Genomic DNA, 18,411 nt, shown 5'->3' on the forward strand with positions numbered 1-18,411 from the left:
GTAATTAGAGATAGCCTTGCATGTAAATGATCATACTGTAACTCTTCATGTTAAACCTTCTGGTTGTTTGGCAAAATAAATTATATATGTATGTGTAATGTATACTGTTTAACTGGATCAATCTTTCTGCTACTGGTAGTTGTAAGGTACCCTACCCATCTTCATTGCATCATTAATTTCCTTCAAGGTATTTCCTTGTTTTGCTTCATTGATGTCAACTGCTAACTGCATTTGTTATTGGTTAGTTTTCATTCTTTATTCTTTTTCTGTAAATTATTTTTTTCATTTCCAATAATAATTATAGCCCTACCATAGTAACCATGTATCAATATATATTTTCCCTTCAAAAAGATTTTAGGTAGCATTAGAAAGTAAATTTGAATATACAGAACTTGAATGGAAGAATTGTACTCTACAATTTATGGCAAATGCTGATAACATCTTTCGTTTTTAATTGTTTCAAGTGGTCAAAACTTGGCTGCCTGTGGTATTAAGGATATCGAACACAGTGTATGAATGTATTTTCAGGGACAGGACGAGGCAACCAAACTGGACTACTACAAGCATAATTGAATTGGTTTGTCCTTTGCTTAGCAGCCCACACAATTCTCTTATACAAATGGTATAGTATTTGATATAGCTGTTTACTCAGTGCTATAATCAGTTATTTTCAATCAAGCACACGTCCCACTCACTGATAAGACAGTGTTGTATAGTATAACGTACATGTTACTGTACTACCTGCATGCCATGTAATAAATACCGAGGCTATGTATGTTGTACTCAACAGATTTAGTGTGTACCAGTACTGCTCTTTAGTACTATAAAGTAAGAGCATTTGAGGCTTTCTTATCATCAGAGAATTCAAATACAGAACTCCCCCCTCTGTCTCTAGTCCCCCCCCCCTTTGTGGCTCAAATATGTAGCTTTTTGTAGTGTATAAAAGAATGTTGTTATAGGTTCAATGCAGACATACAGTAGTAAGACTTTTTACTACGATTTAGTCATGCAAACCTGTTTCTCTCTGTTGATGGTTTAAAATATAAGTGTGGTAGTGAAATCCTATCAAACTCTAGTCAAGTTTGATTTGAAACAATGCAGAAATGACCAAGAAATTTCAACATTTTCAACAAATTCACTTTTTGGATTTGATTAATGCACTCATCCACAAGTGTCTTGGTGACTACTTGGAATTTGTAAGTAGTTTGCTTTATTATGTTGCAATTGGTGAAGGAAAGCTATCAGTTTGGATGTTTTAAATTTCCTCATTTTCCAATTGCATTGCTGTCAACTCTCAAGACTGATGGTGGAATGTTCAAATCTCCTTTGTAAAGACCTTAAACCGGTAAAACAAACCGTACACAGAATTTTTGCAAAAGTCAACAAAAGCTGCCAAGGGATAAAATGATACAACATACGATGAATATCCCGAGTGTTGGTTTTGCAAAGGCAAACTGACTTTGGCATAGAAACTTCAAACATCTGTTACTGTATGACGTACTGTAGGTACAACTATTGACATGTTCTGCTCATGCATATATGTATGAATGAGAAGGTTTATAATTATTCCATTGTAAATATAACCAACTGCTCAAAACTGTCCTTGCGTTAATACAACAAGAAGAAACGCCCACCTGAGCGTGGCAGTTGATTTACTACACTACACATAGTATAGCACTGCACAGTACTATTTAGGGATGCACCGGATCCAAATTTTTGGATCCGGCCGGAACCGGATTTTGCCGGATAGTACATGAAATCGGAACCGGATTTTTTCATTACACAAGAGAAAATCATTAACAAGAAGTAGAAGTATGATAGTTGTATTATTTTGGTTGATCTTTAGAAACAGTGGGTCAGACCTTTGAGAAAATTAAATTAAACATGTTAAACCTAATTTTTCCTTACTTTGAATGTTTTTATTAATTTTTGGAAATAGTTTACAACTTTACATTGATTTAAGTTTAATACCAACACCTTTTAAAGGAATAATTCACGCCAGATTTTGAAAAAGATCCGGTGAAAAAGATCCGGCCGGATTTTGAAAAATATCTGGAACTGGATAATTGCTCACTATCCGGCCAGATAGTCCGACCGGACCGGATATCCGGTGCATCCCTAGACTACTATTTCTACATGTATGTTCATAAATATAACATCCTTTTGTAAAGAGAAAAATTAACACCTCTGTCATTATACTCTTTTACATGTGATATTATTAAAGTTGAATGTTTTGACCCAATCCTGATACATTTGAAGTTGTACAGTTTCTGAAGTGGAAATGTGAATCCTTCAATAACTAAGTGATTCAGTATTTACTTCATCTGACATGATTTACGATTTCTTTGCCATTTCTACTGTCAATTCAAATTCACAATTTATGATATTATTGTACTGTAGAACTCATGCTGGTATGTTAATTAACTCTTTATAAGTCCTGTCCAATTGCACACCGTTTGCTTTGTATTAATTAGCTATTCGTAATGGAAATATTTCATGAAGCTCATTAGTACCCTAACCTTGGTATCACAGAACAGATTTATTCAAGAGCGAGAGAAAGAGTGGGTGGCAAAATTAAGCCCGCTACAATTATATAAACGGAAATCTGTCAGATATAGATGTAGATATTTCACGTTCTCTTGTGAGATATATGTCAACCATATGTTTAGAACAGTTTAAGCTGCGCTGAAGGATACCTAATCTAGTCAACGCAAAGTGAGTTCATATTTTGATTTCATATTTTACGAGTTATATAATTCATACCATGGATTCATAAATTTGCATTTATGGATTTAGCTAAAATCCTTCATATTTTTTCGTTTTATTAGATAATTTTAAAAGCTACAGTAACTGTAAATTAATTTATGTTTGTATGTTTTAGTACTGTATATAAGTTGATAGTCTTGCCCTATTTCTATTACTTACCATACTGTATGTTAACTAGAATGGAATCATTTTATGTTTTGGTCTCAAAAGAATGAAATATTTTCTCCTTTTCTTGTAATACTGTAATAATGGAAATTATTTAACTCAAAAGGGGGAAGGAATTCTAGTCGAGCTTTTAGTGCAAAACCAAATATTTCAGCTTTAATATTAACAATCATATGCTTTAACTCTCTCTTTTCTGTTTTCACTCAAAAGATACATTTTCCCATTTATTATTATTATTATAATTGTTATTAGTAGTAGTATTAGTAGTACTTATGATGATTCTTATTATTATGATTATTATTATAATTGCTATTATTATTATCATCATTATTATTATTATGACAATTATTATGATTATTATTAGTATGTATATTTTGATACTGGCGTGATGCAATTTTTCTATATATGTACTGTATAGTACCAGCATATTTTATGGTATTTATCTGGAAATATTTCTATACCATTGTTCATCTTTATTTTGTGTTTTCTCCCTTTCTGTTGATTTTCTTCTCTTTCTCGGGGGGTGGGGTGTGTTGAGGCTCCCGTTAGGAACGAAGGTTTTTTCCTTAATATAAGATATGTATTAATGCTTTGCAGTTAATACTGTCAACATCCAGCTGTTGACCAAGAATCGAACTAGGAACCAGAAAGTACTGTAATCCAACACCTAAACTGACATATATACTGTACATCGTGTTGATGCTCATTGTAGGAATCTTCTCCAAAGCAATAACAGCCCGCGCCCTCCTAGAAAACTACATCCTGGGAGGGGGTTGGGGAGGGAGTGGGGATAATTATCTGTAATCTTTGGTACCCCTTCTTTTCTTTGACTGTACGCTTGGTGTTGTACCAAATAACAGTGGCGGTGGAACTGGGGGGGCTTGGGGGGGCTCAGCCCCCCCAATGAAAAAGTAAATATTTACCAAGGCTCCGAAACGTGCATCTGCCCATTTTTCAATGCATACTTGTCGATCTGTCCGATGCACACGTATACTACATAGGTGTAATAATTTTAGTAATTGCTGGGGACCCTCGGCCCGTCCCCTGGCTATTGACCACATTGTCACCCCAGCCGCGTCTTCACGCCCCGTGAAAAGTGGAAGCAGTGAGTGTGAGTACCGGTAAGCGTAACACAACTTCGTCTTAGGCCAATGACTTGCCTCATTTCAGCCAGTTCTCCAACATCCCCTTACTTAGTGGCGGAGCGTCCATATATACAGTCAGGGGGCGGATGCCCCCCCCCCCTGACGGACTCAAATGGACTGCTGGCGCCCTTTTCAGCTTTTCACTACTTGTTTACTTATTCGCGATTATTGACTATTTTATTGCGCTCTCATATACCTATTGACATTTGTCATATTCTGTTGGTGTAATTTTCCGACAAAATGGCGACGACACCTATTTATTCTCCGTTTATCTGCAAATAAGCAAGGCCCGGAAAGGGTCATTTCCTGCAATCTAGGGAGTATCTTTACTCGAAAATTTTCTGTACGCTCCGCGCCAACCTGTGGTGGCGCTCCGCTTAGATAGTGTCGAAAGCGCCCTTACAGACCATTCTTGCACCCCCCCCTGACCAAAACCCCCTAGCTCCGCCACTGCCCTTACTACACTCAAAAATGTCTTTGCGGGTACACTACGAGTTATAGCTACTCTCTTAAACACCATCGAATATACAAATTACAATGTTTTTACAGACTTTTACAGAATCTGAGAAATTGCAGGCTTGAGACCCATATTTTAGGGCTAGGTATTCGCAGCATAAAACACTCGGGAAATGCCGTTTCCGGCCATCTGGGGGTTTGAAAAAAAACCCAAAATTGTCTTGTACGCTCCGCGCCAACCGATGGTGGCGCTCCGCTTAGATAGTATCCACACGTTAGCCCCCCCAATAATTTTTCCGTTCCGCCGCGCCTGCCAAATAATGATACACTTTGTTGCAGCAAATCATAAAATTTGCAAATGAGACATTTATTTTCAAGGGATTCATTCATCTTTAGCTCAGCTTCACGTACAGATACCCATTACTGCCTACTGCTTCTAACACATACTTCCATTGTATAGTTGCCACACCCTACTGTACACAAACATTTTATCTCAATGTACCTATTTATCTAATGGATTGAAGGCATTGTAATAACTAGAGGAGGGGATTAAGTATGTCACAATGGTATCCTAGCAACAGATCCAAAGAAGGCTACATGCAATTCAAATGTCAACATTCTTCACAAATGTTTGAGTTGGGGGTCTGGTCTGCATGCTCGGTTTACTAGCTACATTTAAAGGAGTATGTTGACTTTATGAATGTCAAAGGAGACACAAATGCTACCGTCATCAGTTCAGCCTATGTGATCGTCATGGATAACTTCCCTAAACAGCTAAGAAATATTTTCATTCCATCTGATTTATATCACATTATTTAATGTTCCTTCCCACAGAAGGCTTTAAAAGACTTGATCAAGTCTAAATATGACATCATTGAGCCACAAGTTCTTTATTTTTCTTCCATTTATTTGTTATAAATAATGTTTATATTCTGTGATGGAGAAGGGTTTTGCAAATTATACTGAATCTAAAATATATCTAGACATTCTTGATTCTTGATGTGACCTGATTCATGTCACTTGGCTTCTGTGTCCACACTGTGACTATTTTACATTGGAATTTTGAAGAAAAAATAGCTAAGAAAATGTAAAAGGTTTTTGATCCTAGTAGTTCTATGACATCACAGATTTGCAAAATGGCAGCTCCTAGACGCAGCTTTTGAGCTACAGTAGGATGTCTCCTGAATGGAAAAATATTTCTGGTACCTGTAGTTTGGAGAGCTGTTCAAGATACAGTATACAGTATAAAGATCTTGTGTCTCAGAAGCTAAAGATGACGGCTTATAGGTTTGTGTCCCATTTAAAGCAATGGAAAATGTTCACTGGGTAGATATGAAAGTTTTTCTACTTGCCTTTAAATGTGTTTTATACTTAATAGAATTATGATATTGTTTTTGTCTTCATGGAATAAATATTTTGAATCAATTCAGTTTATGAACTACTGTACTTGCAAGTGTGATCAATTATAATCTTCATTTTAGTAATCAAGATTTGTTTCATTTTGAAAATTTTCCAACCAGTCTACTTTAGGCCTAAATAGTGTAACGCATATGTGTGGACCCTTTAATAAAGGCAACAAACTCATCAAATGAATGTAGATATTTTCATGCCCAAATTGCTGTGTCCAGTCTCAAACTTTGTCTGTATAGGCTGCACAACATCCGGTTCATGAACATCTGCGGTCAATTAAAGCCACTCACACAGTACAACTTGTTAGCAATTTTTTGAGTTGAATTTGATCAACTTTGTTGATGCTGTTTGACACTCAATTTATCAACTAGTTTGATTGAAAGTATTTCAATAATGATGTAAAATTCAACAATTTGTTCAGATTTGTATCTTGCATCATGTGATTAATATTGATTAAGTCTGATAGAAGAAAAAAAAATGTGCCTTTGTGACAAAATGTTTTGAATCGAATCAAAATTCATTTGTCACTTCCACATTGACCTTCAACTTGTTGAAAATTTAATATTATAAAAATTAAGAATTCTGGAGGAGGATGGATGGATGTCTTAATAGACTTTTCTGATCCATTGCTATCTTTATTTGAGTAATGCTCCTTACGTACGGAAGGTCTGGGGAAATACTGTAGCTGACCAAATTCCTTCATTTTTTAACATTTTTTGCACACCCAGGAAGTAATTTAGTGTGACAATTTAATTTTGAAGTATCTGAATTTTGTCACTTGTAATGAAATACTATGGTTCCTATGTAAAACAAAAACTGCTATACATCTTTGCACTTGTATAGCAATATGTCCATTTTGCATAGCATTTTTACCATTTTGTATAGCAATATGTCCATTTTGCATAGTAATATGCCCATTTTATATAGCAATATGTCCATTTTGCATAGCATTTTAACCATTTGGCATAGCATTTTAACCATTTTGTATAGCATTTTCCAATGGGATACCAGATAAATTATTCCCTGATACTAAATTTGAGGTTGATGAATATTTACATTGATCAAGTCCTGAGAATGCTGTAACTATGGGAGTTCTCTGCACAAAGAAACTATGACACAATAGTAACATAACATTGAGTAATGCATATGAGTACTGTACATTTAGTGTAACGTTAAACATTTCTATTCTATACTCTGAGAGATATACAGTACTGTATATATTGCTCCCTGTTCTTTACAGATTCCAGAGATAGAACCTTTAATGGAATACAGTACACTACTACTAAGTCACATGTTGTCATTCAAAGCCACAATCAGTCAGTATCAGTCAATGTGATAGTACCCTTACTTAGTTGAAAACAGTACTCGAAGCTATACTGTATGCATTCGTAGAGGAAATGCGTTGATTTACCGAACCTTGTAGGTGGAGAAACATGCTGGTACTGTACGGTGCAATGGTATTGATCATATCTGAATGATATTTTAACCGGAAGAGAAGGGAGAAATCTGGGACAGCTACAGTCCATGTGATAAATTAATATTATTTCCTCGAATATTGTACAAATATTGTAAAAAAGTTGTAAATGCATGCCATCAGTTGGAGTGTGTACAGAATTATGGAATTATTATATTGCGAATGTTTTGTGTAGGCTATTGTATGTTTGTTTTGTTTTTACCGTGTAATGTTTTATGGAAATTTTTTTCTTGTCATGGTTTTAGTGGAAAACAGCTGTTTCTTTCTGTTTTAGTTATGTTTGAGTGCTCTTTGATAATAAGCATATATTTGCATATATATGCACATCGTATGGATAGTAATACAGTTAATACTGAGAACAGTTTGAACAGTCTGCCCAGAAAGTATTTGAAAATCTCATTTAAGAGTTTTTTTTGTTTTTTTTGTGTGTGTGTTAGTGGTGAGAAAGGGATAAGAGAAGGAGGAGGGGAATGGGAGGGTAGTAAAGCATAAAACAGAAATATACAATGCAATCTGGCTCCGCACAAAAACAAAGGACTAGCTTGTATATGATCTTGTACACTGAAGAAGATAGGAGAAAGGCGGACAAGATATTCCGTCAGCCTTAATAATGCACGTCACACTTTCAAGGGGGCTGCAACAATATACAGTATGGTGCTTACAGACATGTTTCACTCAACATATTTCAACTATGCAACATTATACAGTATGGTTGTTATTAGACATATTTCATCTGAGCATAATACGTGTAAAAGTTGATATTAATTTCTACGTTTTCTGTAGGTGACCGAACATCATACCATGGACACATTTTTGCTTTGTAATTCTTGACGTTACCTTTTTTTCACGCCAGAAGGTATTAAATATAAACAATGTCACTTTAATAGCACTCAATATGGCTTTAAAATCATTTCCCACCAATCAATGTTGTTATGACTTAATCGTAAGTAGTTCACAGGTACAACAATTGTGTGACTTTGCTAGATTTGCTAGAATTTTTGCCATTTAAATTTTTGTTTCCTTCCTTTTGATACCTAATTTTCATATCACATGAGAGACTACTGAAGGTAAGGTTAGGTTAGGTTGTTCCTCCTAGGTCTCGCTGTGTGTACTGGCCCTGTATATAAAAGAGAAAGAGAATGCCATTTAAAATTTGCATAAATTTACTAAAACGTTCTTCTCCTCGTCCCACAGGTTACAAGTGATGAGGACTTTGAGAATTATTTGGGCCACTATCGTGGTTGGGTTGACGATCTGGACAGCCACAGTCCAGGGAGAGACGGAGTACGTGGGGGAGTGGGCCGTCCAAATCAAAGGAGGGGAAGATGTAGCAAGAAGGGTTGCTAGGGAAACAGGATTTGAGTTTGATAGACAGGTTGGTACTGTTTCAGGACAAGATGAACTATTATTATGAGTGATTTTTTAAGAGGGAGGACTGGGCATATTTAAGGAGGAGAATGTTTAGCAGGCGTAGTTGCTAGGGAAACAGGATTTGAGTTAAGGTTTTGTATAGTAACAATGTTAGTGAAAGATCATTCATGATCACTATCGATTTCTATCTGTAAGTGCACAACCTGGGAACATGTAGCTAGGTAGTTGCCGTAGATAAAAATAAGTTTATATAATTTGGAATGAATGTTTAAGTGAATTTTGCTTTCTGTCATAAAAAAAATGAAGCACCTTGCAATTATAAGAGTTCACTGGCTGAACAAGTGACAAAATTTATCAGCTTCCCCCCCCCTCCCCCAATAAAATAGAAGAAATATAGCAGGCTCTGGTGACAAGTGTTGAAAATAAATTTGAATTAAAACTTTCTACGGACAGTTTATGATGACAGGAGTAAATAGTTTAATATATCGATCTATTCTAAGTATATTGCACTTGAGACTACGTACCACCTGTACCAATACCAAAGACAAAAGGTAAAGATATTGTCTTCATAATGAGAAATCATTCATTTTTTATTCACTGCTTGAAGCTTTTATCATCCCACCTACTCAGTGTTTTCAGAAAATATCTTTGGTCATAAAACCTACATCTGGAGGGTGGGTGGAGGAGAGGGAGGCACACAAGATCGCATGTCAAGCCCAGTAGCTAATTTCAGGGGTGATTTATTGCCTCCTCGTCCACATAAGGTGGAAATAGCTGGGAATAAACCAGATGCAAATTTCATGAAAACAAATAACATGCACTTCCAATCCTTGTCCCAAGATCTTATGTTAGTTTAATACTTGTTCTGTTCAATACCTTGGCAAATTTGCGCATACTGTAGTAGATAATAGGTTTTGTTTGAAGTGGTTTGAATTCAGTTCAAACAGTTAGTTATATTGTAGTTTGTATTGTAAGACTTCCAAACTTATCACGTACATTACCTCACTTACCCTATCCTCACTGTTATTTCCAGGAGTTAGTTATAAATATAAATATAGTTTGTATTGTAAGGCTCCTACACGTATCACTTACGTTACCTTCCTTGTTGCTATTTCCAGGAGTCAGTTATATACTGTAGTTTGTATTGTAAGGCTCCCAAACTTGTCCCTTATGTTACTTTTCTTACCTTATCCACACTGCTATTTCCAGGAGTTAGTTACGTATATACTGTAGTTTGCATTGTAAGACTTCCAAACTTATCACTTACATTACCTTCCTTACCTTATACTCACTGTTATTTTCAGGATTTAGTTATATACTGTAGTTTGCATTGTAAGCTCCCAAACTTACCACTTATGTTACCTTCCTTGTAGACCGTATCCTCACTGTTATTTTCAGGAGTTAGTTATATAATATAGTTTGTATTGTAAGACTTCCAAACTTACCACTTACATTACCTTCCTTACCTTGTCCTCACTGTTATTTTCAGCAGTTAGTTCGTCTGCATACATGTAGCCTCTTAGGTTCATGTGTTCTTGGTAAAGATTGATATGAGTATGTAAATTTCCATTGTTTCGTTGTCTTTAATTAGATTGGAAGTTTAAATGACATGTACAGGTTCAAGAGAGATTCCCATGCGAGATCAACACGAGCTGCAGTGGACCTGCACGACCATCTTATGGCTCATGAGAGGGTAGGTACTAGGTACAATGCATGCTGGGAGGATTGAAATGTTAAAGGGTGTAAAGACTCAAAAGGAAATGTCTAATGCCGGTAATCTTTACCTAGTTTCGAATGAGTTGTAACAGAAGTGTTAGACACCACCATCGATCCCAGAAAATACACACACAGCTTGCTACCGTCGGTTACTAGACACTAGTGTACAGTCAGTACATACAGCTGCGATCAATACCCATAGCACAGTGTACAAATGCTACAGCGATGGACATCTCAGGTCCAGCTAAAGATAACAAGGTATCATGTTTCATTACTGTCTGAATTTTGTAGCGACACGAACAAAACGTCACTTGCAAGCAACGGAAAATTAACCTTTTCAGATGGCCGCACGCAGTTTGGGGCGAGTCTTCAATGCCTTTAAGGTGAATTAAAATCGCTGTACTTATTGAAGCTTAATGTACTAATTGGAGCCTGTGCTGTCATAGAAAGGATAATGGTTGTGAATTGAGTAACACTGGAAGCTACAGTAGTATCTGAGATGTTTCAGGTTGAACCCTGGCCGATTAAATTCAGCTAGGCCAGGAACGTTTTGGAGCAATACATGGTTTCCTCATGATTGTCTTCCAATTTCTTGAAACCTATCCGAGATGAGCCAAAACTTTTTAAGTCTTATTATTTACTTGGCACCTTGCTTACATATCTCCTCACAACCTTAGCACTCTCACTCTACCCAGAATCTTCCCAAATAACCTCCAAATTACAAAGGATACTTATCGGGCTGGGCACCATAATTCGACCAACTTTATTCAGTTTCTAGATTTCATGCTTTGTCATTAGATCGTTGCTTTTCTGGACTTGTATTTATCACCTCACAAGCATAATATTATTATAATTATTATTGTTGTTGTTGTTGTTTTTTGTTTATCTCCTCTCGTACCTGTCTCCTTGTTTTCAAATCATTGGCTTCAGCCACTGTACACCAATCGATCAGGACTGTTAAGTGTGAAAACAAAACAAGTGATTCTTGCAGCAAGTAGAATACTATTAAATTGTATCATTCTACTCTGAACTTGCAGCCAGCAGATCTGTTCATCAACTGATGTGTCCTGATGTGTTCACAAAATAAAATTAAAAAAACGTGTTGAAGTTAGTTTGTGTGAATGTCAAATATTTGCGATTTCTTTGCTCTCAAGGTTCTGTGGGTCGAACAGCAGCACGTCCGTTACCACGAGAGGAGACAGATTAAGGATGACACGATGGTCTCCCCAGATGAGACGGGCGATGACTACAGACTGAGATTCAATGACCCCTTGTATCCCAAACAGTGGTATCTGGTGGGTACTTTAGTCAAAATGTTCCCCTCTCTTTGTTATGCAATATTAAAAAATGCATTTTGTTGTAAATTCATTTTACAAAGTCGTTGGACAATACGTAGCTGGTTTAAGGAAAATAGAAGCAAAATAGGTTGAATCAAATCATTTTACTAAAGTTCACCAGACAGGGATGATACATTTTAAGTAAAAGCTTTACAGTACTAAGTTTGTGGACACTGTTTGTACTCTATTTCTTTATAGCTCTATCTTTTCATTGAATAAAGCTCTGTTTTCATATAAATAGACTGTTCTAACTTGTAAGTTTAGCCCTGGATTCTGTTTGATAAGAGTCAATAAGGGAATAAAATGTCAGGAGCCTAAGAATATCCTCTACATAGAGGAACTCCCCCTTCCCCCCAGTCATTTCTTTCAGCTCGCTAAATCAACGAAGACTGGAACACAGAATCTGGCATATCTGGCTTACTTCTATGTGATGTACTATGGTTTAAAATATATCCTATCCTTTGGCAATCCTCATACTCGCATCAATGTGTTCCTAAGTTGCCTTTTAGCATAGGGCTATCCATATTGATATTGCAACAAAATGAAAATCAGGTGAAAATTGACAACTTTTGTATCATCATCACTGTCTCATAGGGTCTGACCATTTGCTGTTAGTTTTGCATACCAATTGCCACTCAGTCTATTCTCAATCAGATCTATAAAAAGATAGAATATCACCTAAAAGAATGTTGAGATCTAACCTATCGTACACACAATTCTCCCAAATAAAATGACCACCTCCCCATCCCCCACACATATTTCTTTTATGGGATTTAAGTATACAACTATACATACGACATTGAAGATTTATTAAAATTGATGGAAAGATGTGCTTTATAGAGTACATGTGGGAAGACATTTTGTGTATCACTGAGCTTCTAACAAAACAGATACTTTGGTGTTACTGTATTGTATGTTATTGTATTGTATAGTATTTTAATGGTTTGTATTGTATTTTATTGTTTTGTATTGTATTGTAAAGTAGCCTACACCTTGACAGGTTTTTAAAAATACAGATGTAACCAGCTAGTTCAATTCTTGATAAAATAAAATAAAATATATCTCTTTAACTCTTCTTACTCTTCAGTATAACAATGGACAAAATGGCGGCACCAGTGGTATGGACATGAACGTAATGCCAGTATGGAAACTGGGCTACACAGGGAAGGGTATCCATGTATCCATTGTAGATGATGGTAGGTCTTGTAGCATCATTGTGGGCTAAGGGTGGTGATTGGTTGAATGACAGAATGCTATCATATGCTGGTAACAGGTGCACAGATGGTAGTTGACATGTTATTTATACTTGGTTCACTAAACTTTTCAGAGAGATGCTGTACATATCATCATTATTTGTGTGGTTAGTGATCATTGGTGAGTTCATGCAAATTGACCTATGAATAAATTAGGATATACACAAAGACAATGAGTAAAGAGAGCTTGTGTAGGTTTCAAGCAACTGCAGAGAGCTTCATACAATTATAATATATATAATAGTAGTTATTAAACTTTGCAAAATATTTACCAAACACAGTATGTTGCTTAATAAAAGGTGATTGTGAGTACTTCCAAATATGCAGTTCAATAATGGTCACTCGTGTTCGTACTTTCAACAGCATTTACGGCCATTCCCAGTAAATTATTAAAAATTGCAAAATATTAAAGAAATACAGTATGTTGCTTAATAAAAGGTGATTGTGTGTACTTCCAAATATGCCAAAAAAGTTCAATAATGGTCACTCCTGTTCGTACTTTCAATAGCATTTACCGCCATTCCCAGTGAATTTTCTTTCACTGAGACTAACAATTGTCAAATAATTTGGATGATCAGGAAAGTACTTATATAACATTGGGCAAATTATTAGCATTGTATGCAAATTTGGAGGCAGTACTGATAACTTTAACCTTAAGGTTGTAGTGAGGGCAGCAGATCAGTTAGTTAAAATGAAATAATTCATAATTTGTATGGTAGTGTTAGTCATTGGAATGGTAGAAGGTAACAACTGACCATCCTTCTAAAGGGTCACATTAACTACTGTGCATGTAACAGTGAAGTTTTCATTCATGGTTTAAATTACAGCAGATTATAGGGTATGGTATCTGGTAACACTCAGGTCATGGTACAATGGGATTTTCTTACAAGAAATGGGGTCAGCCACTTGGATTGAACTTCCTGATGGATAACAGTACAGGGGTTCATAGCAGATTATCCATGTGGCGTCTGGTCACATCGAATCATGGTTGCTATGGGTCTTCCTAATGGGAGTCATAGTATTACTCATTATTAATTTTTCATCATTTTTGTCATCTTCTTCTCTCTTCTTCAACCTCTCTATTCATCCATTTGCATCAATCTTGGAAAACACACAAGAGTAAGTTGTACCATCTTTCCATTTCTGTGTGATCACTTAAACACAATTTCATGCTTGTCATTTTTCATTTGCATTGCATTTTGATTTTGCTGCTCTTTTATGAAAGTTTTGCCTTCCACTAAACTTTGTCATTTGAAACAACTGCATGCAGATAGACCGAACCATAATTTAGGTATTACCTTTTGTCTTCACTTGAAATGTTATATTATTACTTTTAGACTGTTTCTTCCTGTCACTTTACAGAGTCAATGAATCAGACTGTTTCTTCCTGTCACTTTATATAGTCAATGAATAAGACTGTTTCTTCCTTTTCATTTATAGAGTCAATGAACTAGACTGTTTCTTCCTGTCACTGTAAAAAGTCATTGAATAAGAGTGTTTCTTCCTGTCACTTTATAGAGTCAATGAATTAAACTGTTTCTTCCTGTCACTTTATAGAGTCAATGAATTAGACTGTTTCTTCCTGTCACTGTATAGAGTCATTGAATAAGAGTGTTTCTTCCTGTCACTTTATAGAGTCAATGAATTAGACTGTTTCTTCCTGTCACTTCACAGAGTCAATGAATTAGCTATTTCTTCCTGTCACTTTATAGAGTCAAGGAATTATACTGCTTTTTGCTGTCACTTTATAGAGTCAATGAATTAGACTGTTTCTTCCTGTCACTTTTGTAGAGTCAATGAATTAAACTGTTTCTTCATGTCACTTTACAGAGTCAAAGAATTAGCTGTTTCTTCCTGTCACTGTACAGAGTCAATGAATTAGACTGTTTCTTCCTGTCACTTTATAGAGTCAATGAAATAGACTGTTTCTTCCTGTCACTTTATAGAGTCAATGAATTAGAATGTTTCTTCCTGTCACTGTACAGAGTCAATGAATTAGCTGTTTCTTCCTGTCATTTTACAGAGTCAATGAATTAGACTGTTTCTTCCTTTCACTTTATAGAGTCAATGTATTAGACTGTTTCTTTCTGTCACTTTTTAGAGTCAATGAATTAGACTGTTTCTTCCTGTCACTTTATAGAGTCAATGAATTAGACTGTTTCTTCAAGTCACTTTTTAGAGTCAATGTATTAGACTGTTTCTTCCTGTTACTTTACAGAGGAAATGAACAAGACTTTCTCATCCTGTCACTTTATAGAGAATAATGAATTAGACTGTTTCTTCCTGTCACTTTATAGAGTCAATGAATTAGACTGTTTCTTCCTGTCACTTTATAGAGTCAATGAATTAGACTGTTTCTTCCTGTCACTTTATAGAGTCAATGAATTAGACTGTTTCTTCCTGTCACTTTATAGAGTCAAGGAATTATACTGCTTTTTGCTGTCACTTTATAGAGAATAATGAATTAGACTGTTTCTTCCTGTCACTTTTGTAGAGTCAATGAATTAAACTGTTTCTTCATGTCACTTTACAGAGTCAAAGAATTAGCTGTTTCTTCCTGTCACTGTACAGAGTCAATGAATTAGACTGTTTCATCCTGTCACTTTATAGAGTCAATGAAATAGACTGTTTCTTCCTGTCACTTTATAGAGTCAATGAATTAGAATGTTTCTTCCTGTCACTGTACAGAGTCAATGAATTAGCTGTTTCTTCCTGTCATTTTACAGAGTCAATGAATTAGACTGTTTCTTCCTTTCACTTTATAGAGTCAATGTATTAGACTGTTTCTTTCTGTCACTTTTTAGAGTCAATGAATTAGACTGTTTCTTCCTGTCACTTCATAGAGTCAATGAATTAGACTGTTTCTTCCTGTCACTTTTTAGAGTCAATGTATTAGACTGTTTCTTCCTGTTACTTTACAGAGGAAATGAACAAGACTTTCTCATCCTGTCACTTTATAGAGAATAATGAATTAGACTGTTTCTTCCTGTCACTTTATAGAGTCAATGAATTAGACTGTTTCTTCCTGTCACTTTATAGAGTCAATGAATTAGAATGTTTCTTCCTGTCACTTTACAGAGTCAATGAATTAGCTGTTTCTTCCTGTCATTTTATAGAGTCAATGTATTAGACTGTTTCTTCCTGTCACTTTATAGAGTCAATGAATTAGACTGTTTCTTCCTGTCACTTTATAGAGTCAATGAATTAGTCTGTTTCTTCCTGTCACTTTTTAGAGTCAATGTATTAGACTGTTTCTTCCTGTTACTTTACAGAGGAAATGAACAAGACTTTCTCATCCTGTCACTTTATAGAGAATAATGAATTAGACTGTTTCTTCCTGTCACTTTATAGAGTCAATGTATTAGACTGTTTCTTCCTGTCACTTTATAGAGTCAATAAATTAGACTGTTTCTTCCTATTACTTTATAGAGTCAATGAATTAGACTGTTTCTTCCTGTCACTGTACAGAGTCAATGAATTAGCTGTTTCTTCCTGTCATTTTACAGAGTCAATGAATTAGACTGTTTCTTCCTTTCACTTTATAGAGTCAATGTATTAGACTGTTTCTTCCTGTCACTTTATAGAGTCAATGAATTAGACTGTTTCTTCCTGTCACTTTATAGAGTCAATGAATTAGACTGTTTCTTCCTGTCACTTTTTAGAGTCAATGTATTAGACTGTTTCTTCCTGTTACTTTACAGAGGAAATGAACAAGACTTTCTCATCCTGTCACTTTATAGAGAATAATGAATTAGACTGTTTCTTCCTGTCACTTTATAGAGTCAATGAATTAGACTGTTTCTTCCTGTCACTTTATAGAGTCAATGTATTAGACTGTTTCTTCCTGTCACTTTATAGAGTCAATGAATTAGACTGTTTCTTCCTGTCACTTTATAGAGTCAATGAATTAGACTGTTTCTTCCTGTCACTTTACAGAGTCAATGAATTAGACTGTTTCTTCCTGTCATTTCACAGAGTCAATTTATTAGACAGTTTCTTCCTGTCACTTTACAGAGTCAATGAATTAGACTGTTTCTTCCTGTCACTTTATAGATTCAATGAATTAGACTGTTTCTTCCTGTCACTTTATAGAGTCAATTAATTAGACTGTTTCTTCCTGTCACTTTATAGAGTCAATTAATTAGATTTTTCTTTTGCTGTCACTTTATAGAGAATAATGAATACTTCTAGTGCTTAAATAAACTTCATTAAATGATGAACAAGAAGAATTGGACTCTGACGTCTAAGTTCAAGGCAATCGATTTGCAATTGTAAAACAGTAGGTTGAGAAAAGAAATGTGTTTGGCCAAAACAGAACTCGCATTCATTTAGAGTCTGGACAGTCAGTTTGAAAATTTCTCTTACGTCCTTTCTGCATACTAACACTGCTACCCCTCCCTGTATAATTAAATCCAACTAATTGCAATTCATTGTTATATAGAATTCATCTGTCTTTCATAGGAATCAGCTTTTTCCTCTACCAACTATTAATTTCAAATGCATATTTGTATTTTCTTTCAAATATAGAATTCCCACATGTTTTTTTTTTTGCTCTTATTAATTTGGTGAGGTAGAAGTGGTCTCAACAAAGCAATAATGTTTCTCCTAGAAGTTATATTCTTTGTCAATAAGTTTTTACTTTTTAATGTAAGCATTTCTGGTAGATAATTGAATTTCTATTGTTCTTTGATTTTCCTGCAAAACTTTTAATATGTATTATTCAAGAACTTTGGACATTACATGTCACAGAAAGTGAAAACCTTTAAGACCAAACGACTGATATACCAAAATATTCGTAGAAGAATATGGTTCAAGCTAAGCCAACTGCATGGGACACACTTATGCCACTCAGCTCATACTTGATGTTTGTAACATGGATAATCGGAGTTACCTCTACAACTGATCAAGGTTTAGTCGGGTGGATGTTTGAAGCGTGGATAATCATGGATAGTCCGAATTACCACTACGACTGATCAAGATTTAGTCGGGTTGATGTTTGTAATGTGTACAAATCTCTAAAAACTTGACTCATAGAAAGGAAGGCAGTTTGTTGGACAATGATTGGTTTTATCAGAATGCAGTTTAATTTCAAGACGTTTTTGCTTCCTATTTTTATGTTTGCATGCATTTCCTTTTTCGTCTAGCTTTCCTTTACTGAGATAACGATGTATTTGATGACATTATTGATTATTTAACCCTACTTCATTACCACTCCCACCCCCCACCCTCACACCCACCCAAAACCAAAAACTGCAAAGCTCTAAAAGCTTGACTCACAGAAAAGAAGGCAGTTTGTTTGACAATGATTGGTCTTATCA

The 18,411-nt window shown here is 35.4% G+C and overlaps 1 protein-coding gene across 2 annotated transcripts in view; it reads left to right on the plus strand.

The window, feature by feature from the left end:
• LOC139962611 (PC3-like endoprotease variant B) overlaps nt 1-18,411 on the plus strand; it is a 34,448-nt gene that overhangs the window by 2,470 nt on the left and 13,567 nt on the right. The window contains exons 1-5 of one of the 2 annotated variants that reach the window (XM_071962751.1): nt 2,621-2,715; nt 8,611-8,791; nt 10,379-10,480; nt 11,658-11,798; nt 12,928-13,036. In XM_071962751.1, the coding sequence (XP_071818852.1) occupies nt 8,621-8,791; nt 10,379-10,480; nt 11,658-11,798; nt 12,928-13,036 (523 nt within the window). In that variant the 5' untranslated portion in view covers nt 2,621-2,715; nt 8,611-8,620. Of the gene's footprint in view, nt 1-2,620; nt 2,716-8,610; nt 8,792-10,378; nt 10,481-11,657; nt 11,799-12,927; nt 13,037-18,411 lie in introns of those variants that run through there. The other variant, XM_071962749.1, reaches the window with a different exon arrangement.

This window comes from Apostichopus japonicus, chromosome 21, assembly GCF_037975245.1.
Source record: "Apostichopus japonicus isolate 1M-3 chromosome 21, ASM3797524v1, whole genome shotgun sequence".
NCBI classification, from domain to species: domain Eukaryota; kingdom Metazoa; phylum Echinodermata; class Holothuroidea; order Aspidochirotida; family Stichopodidae; genus Apostichopus; species Apostichopus japonicus.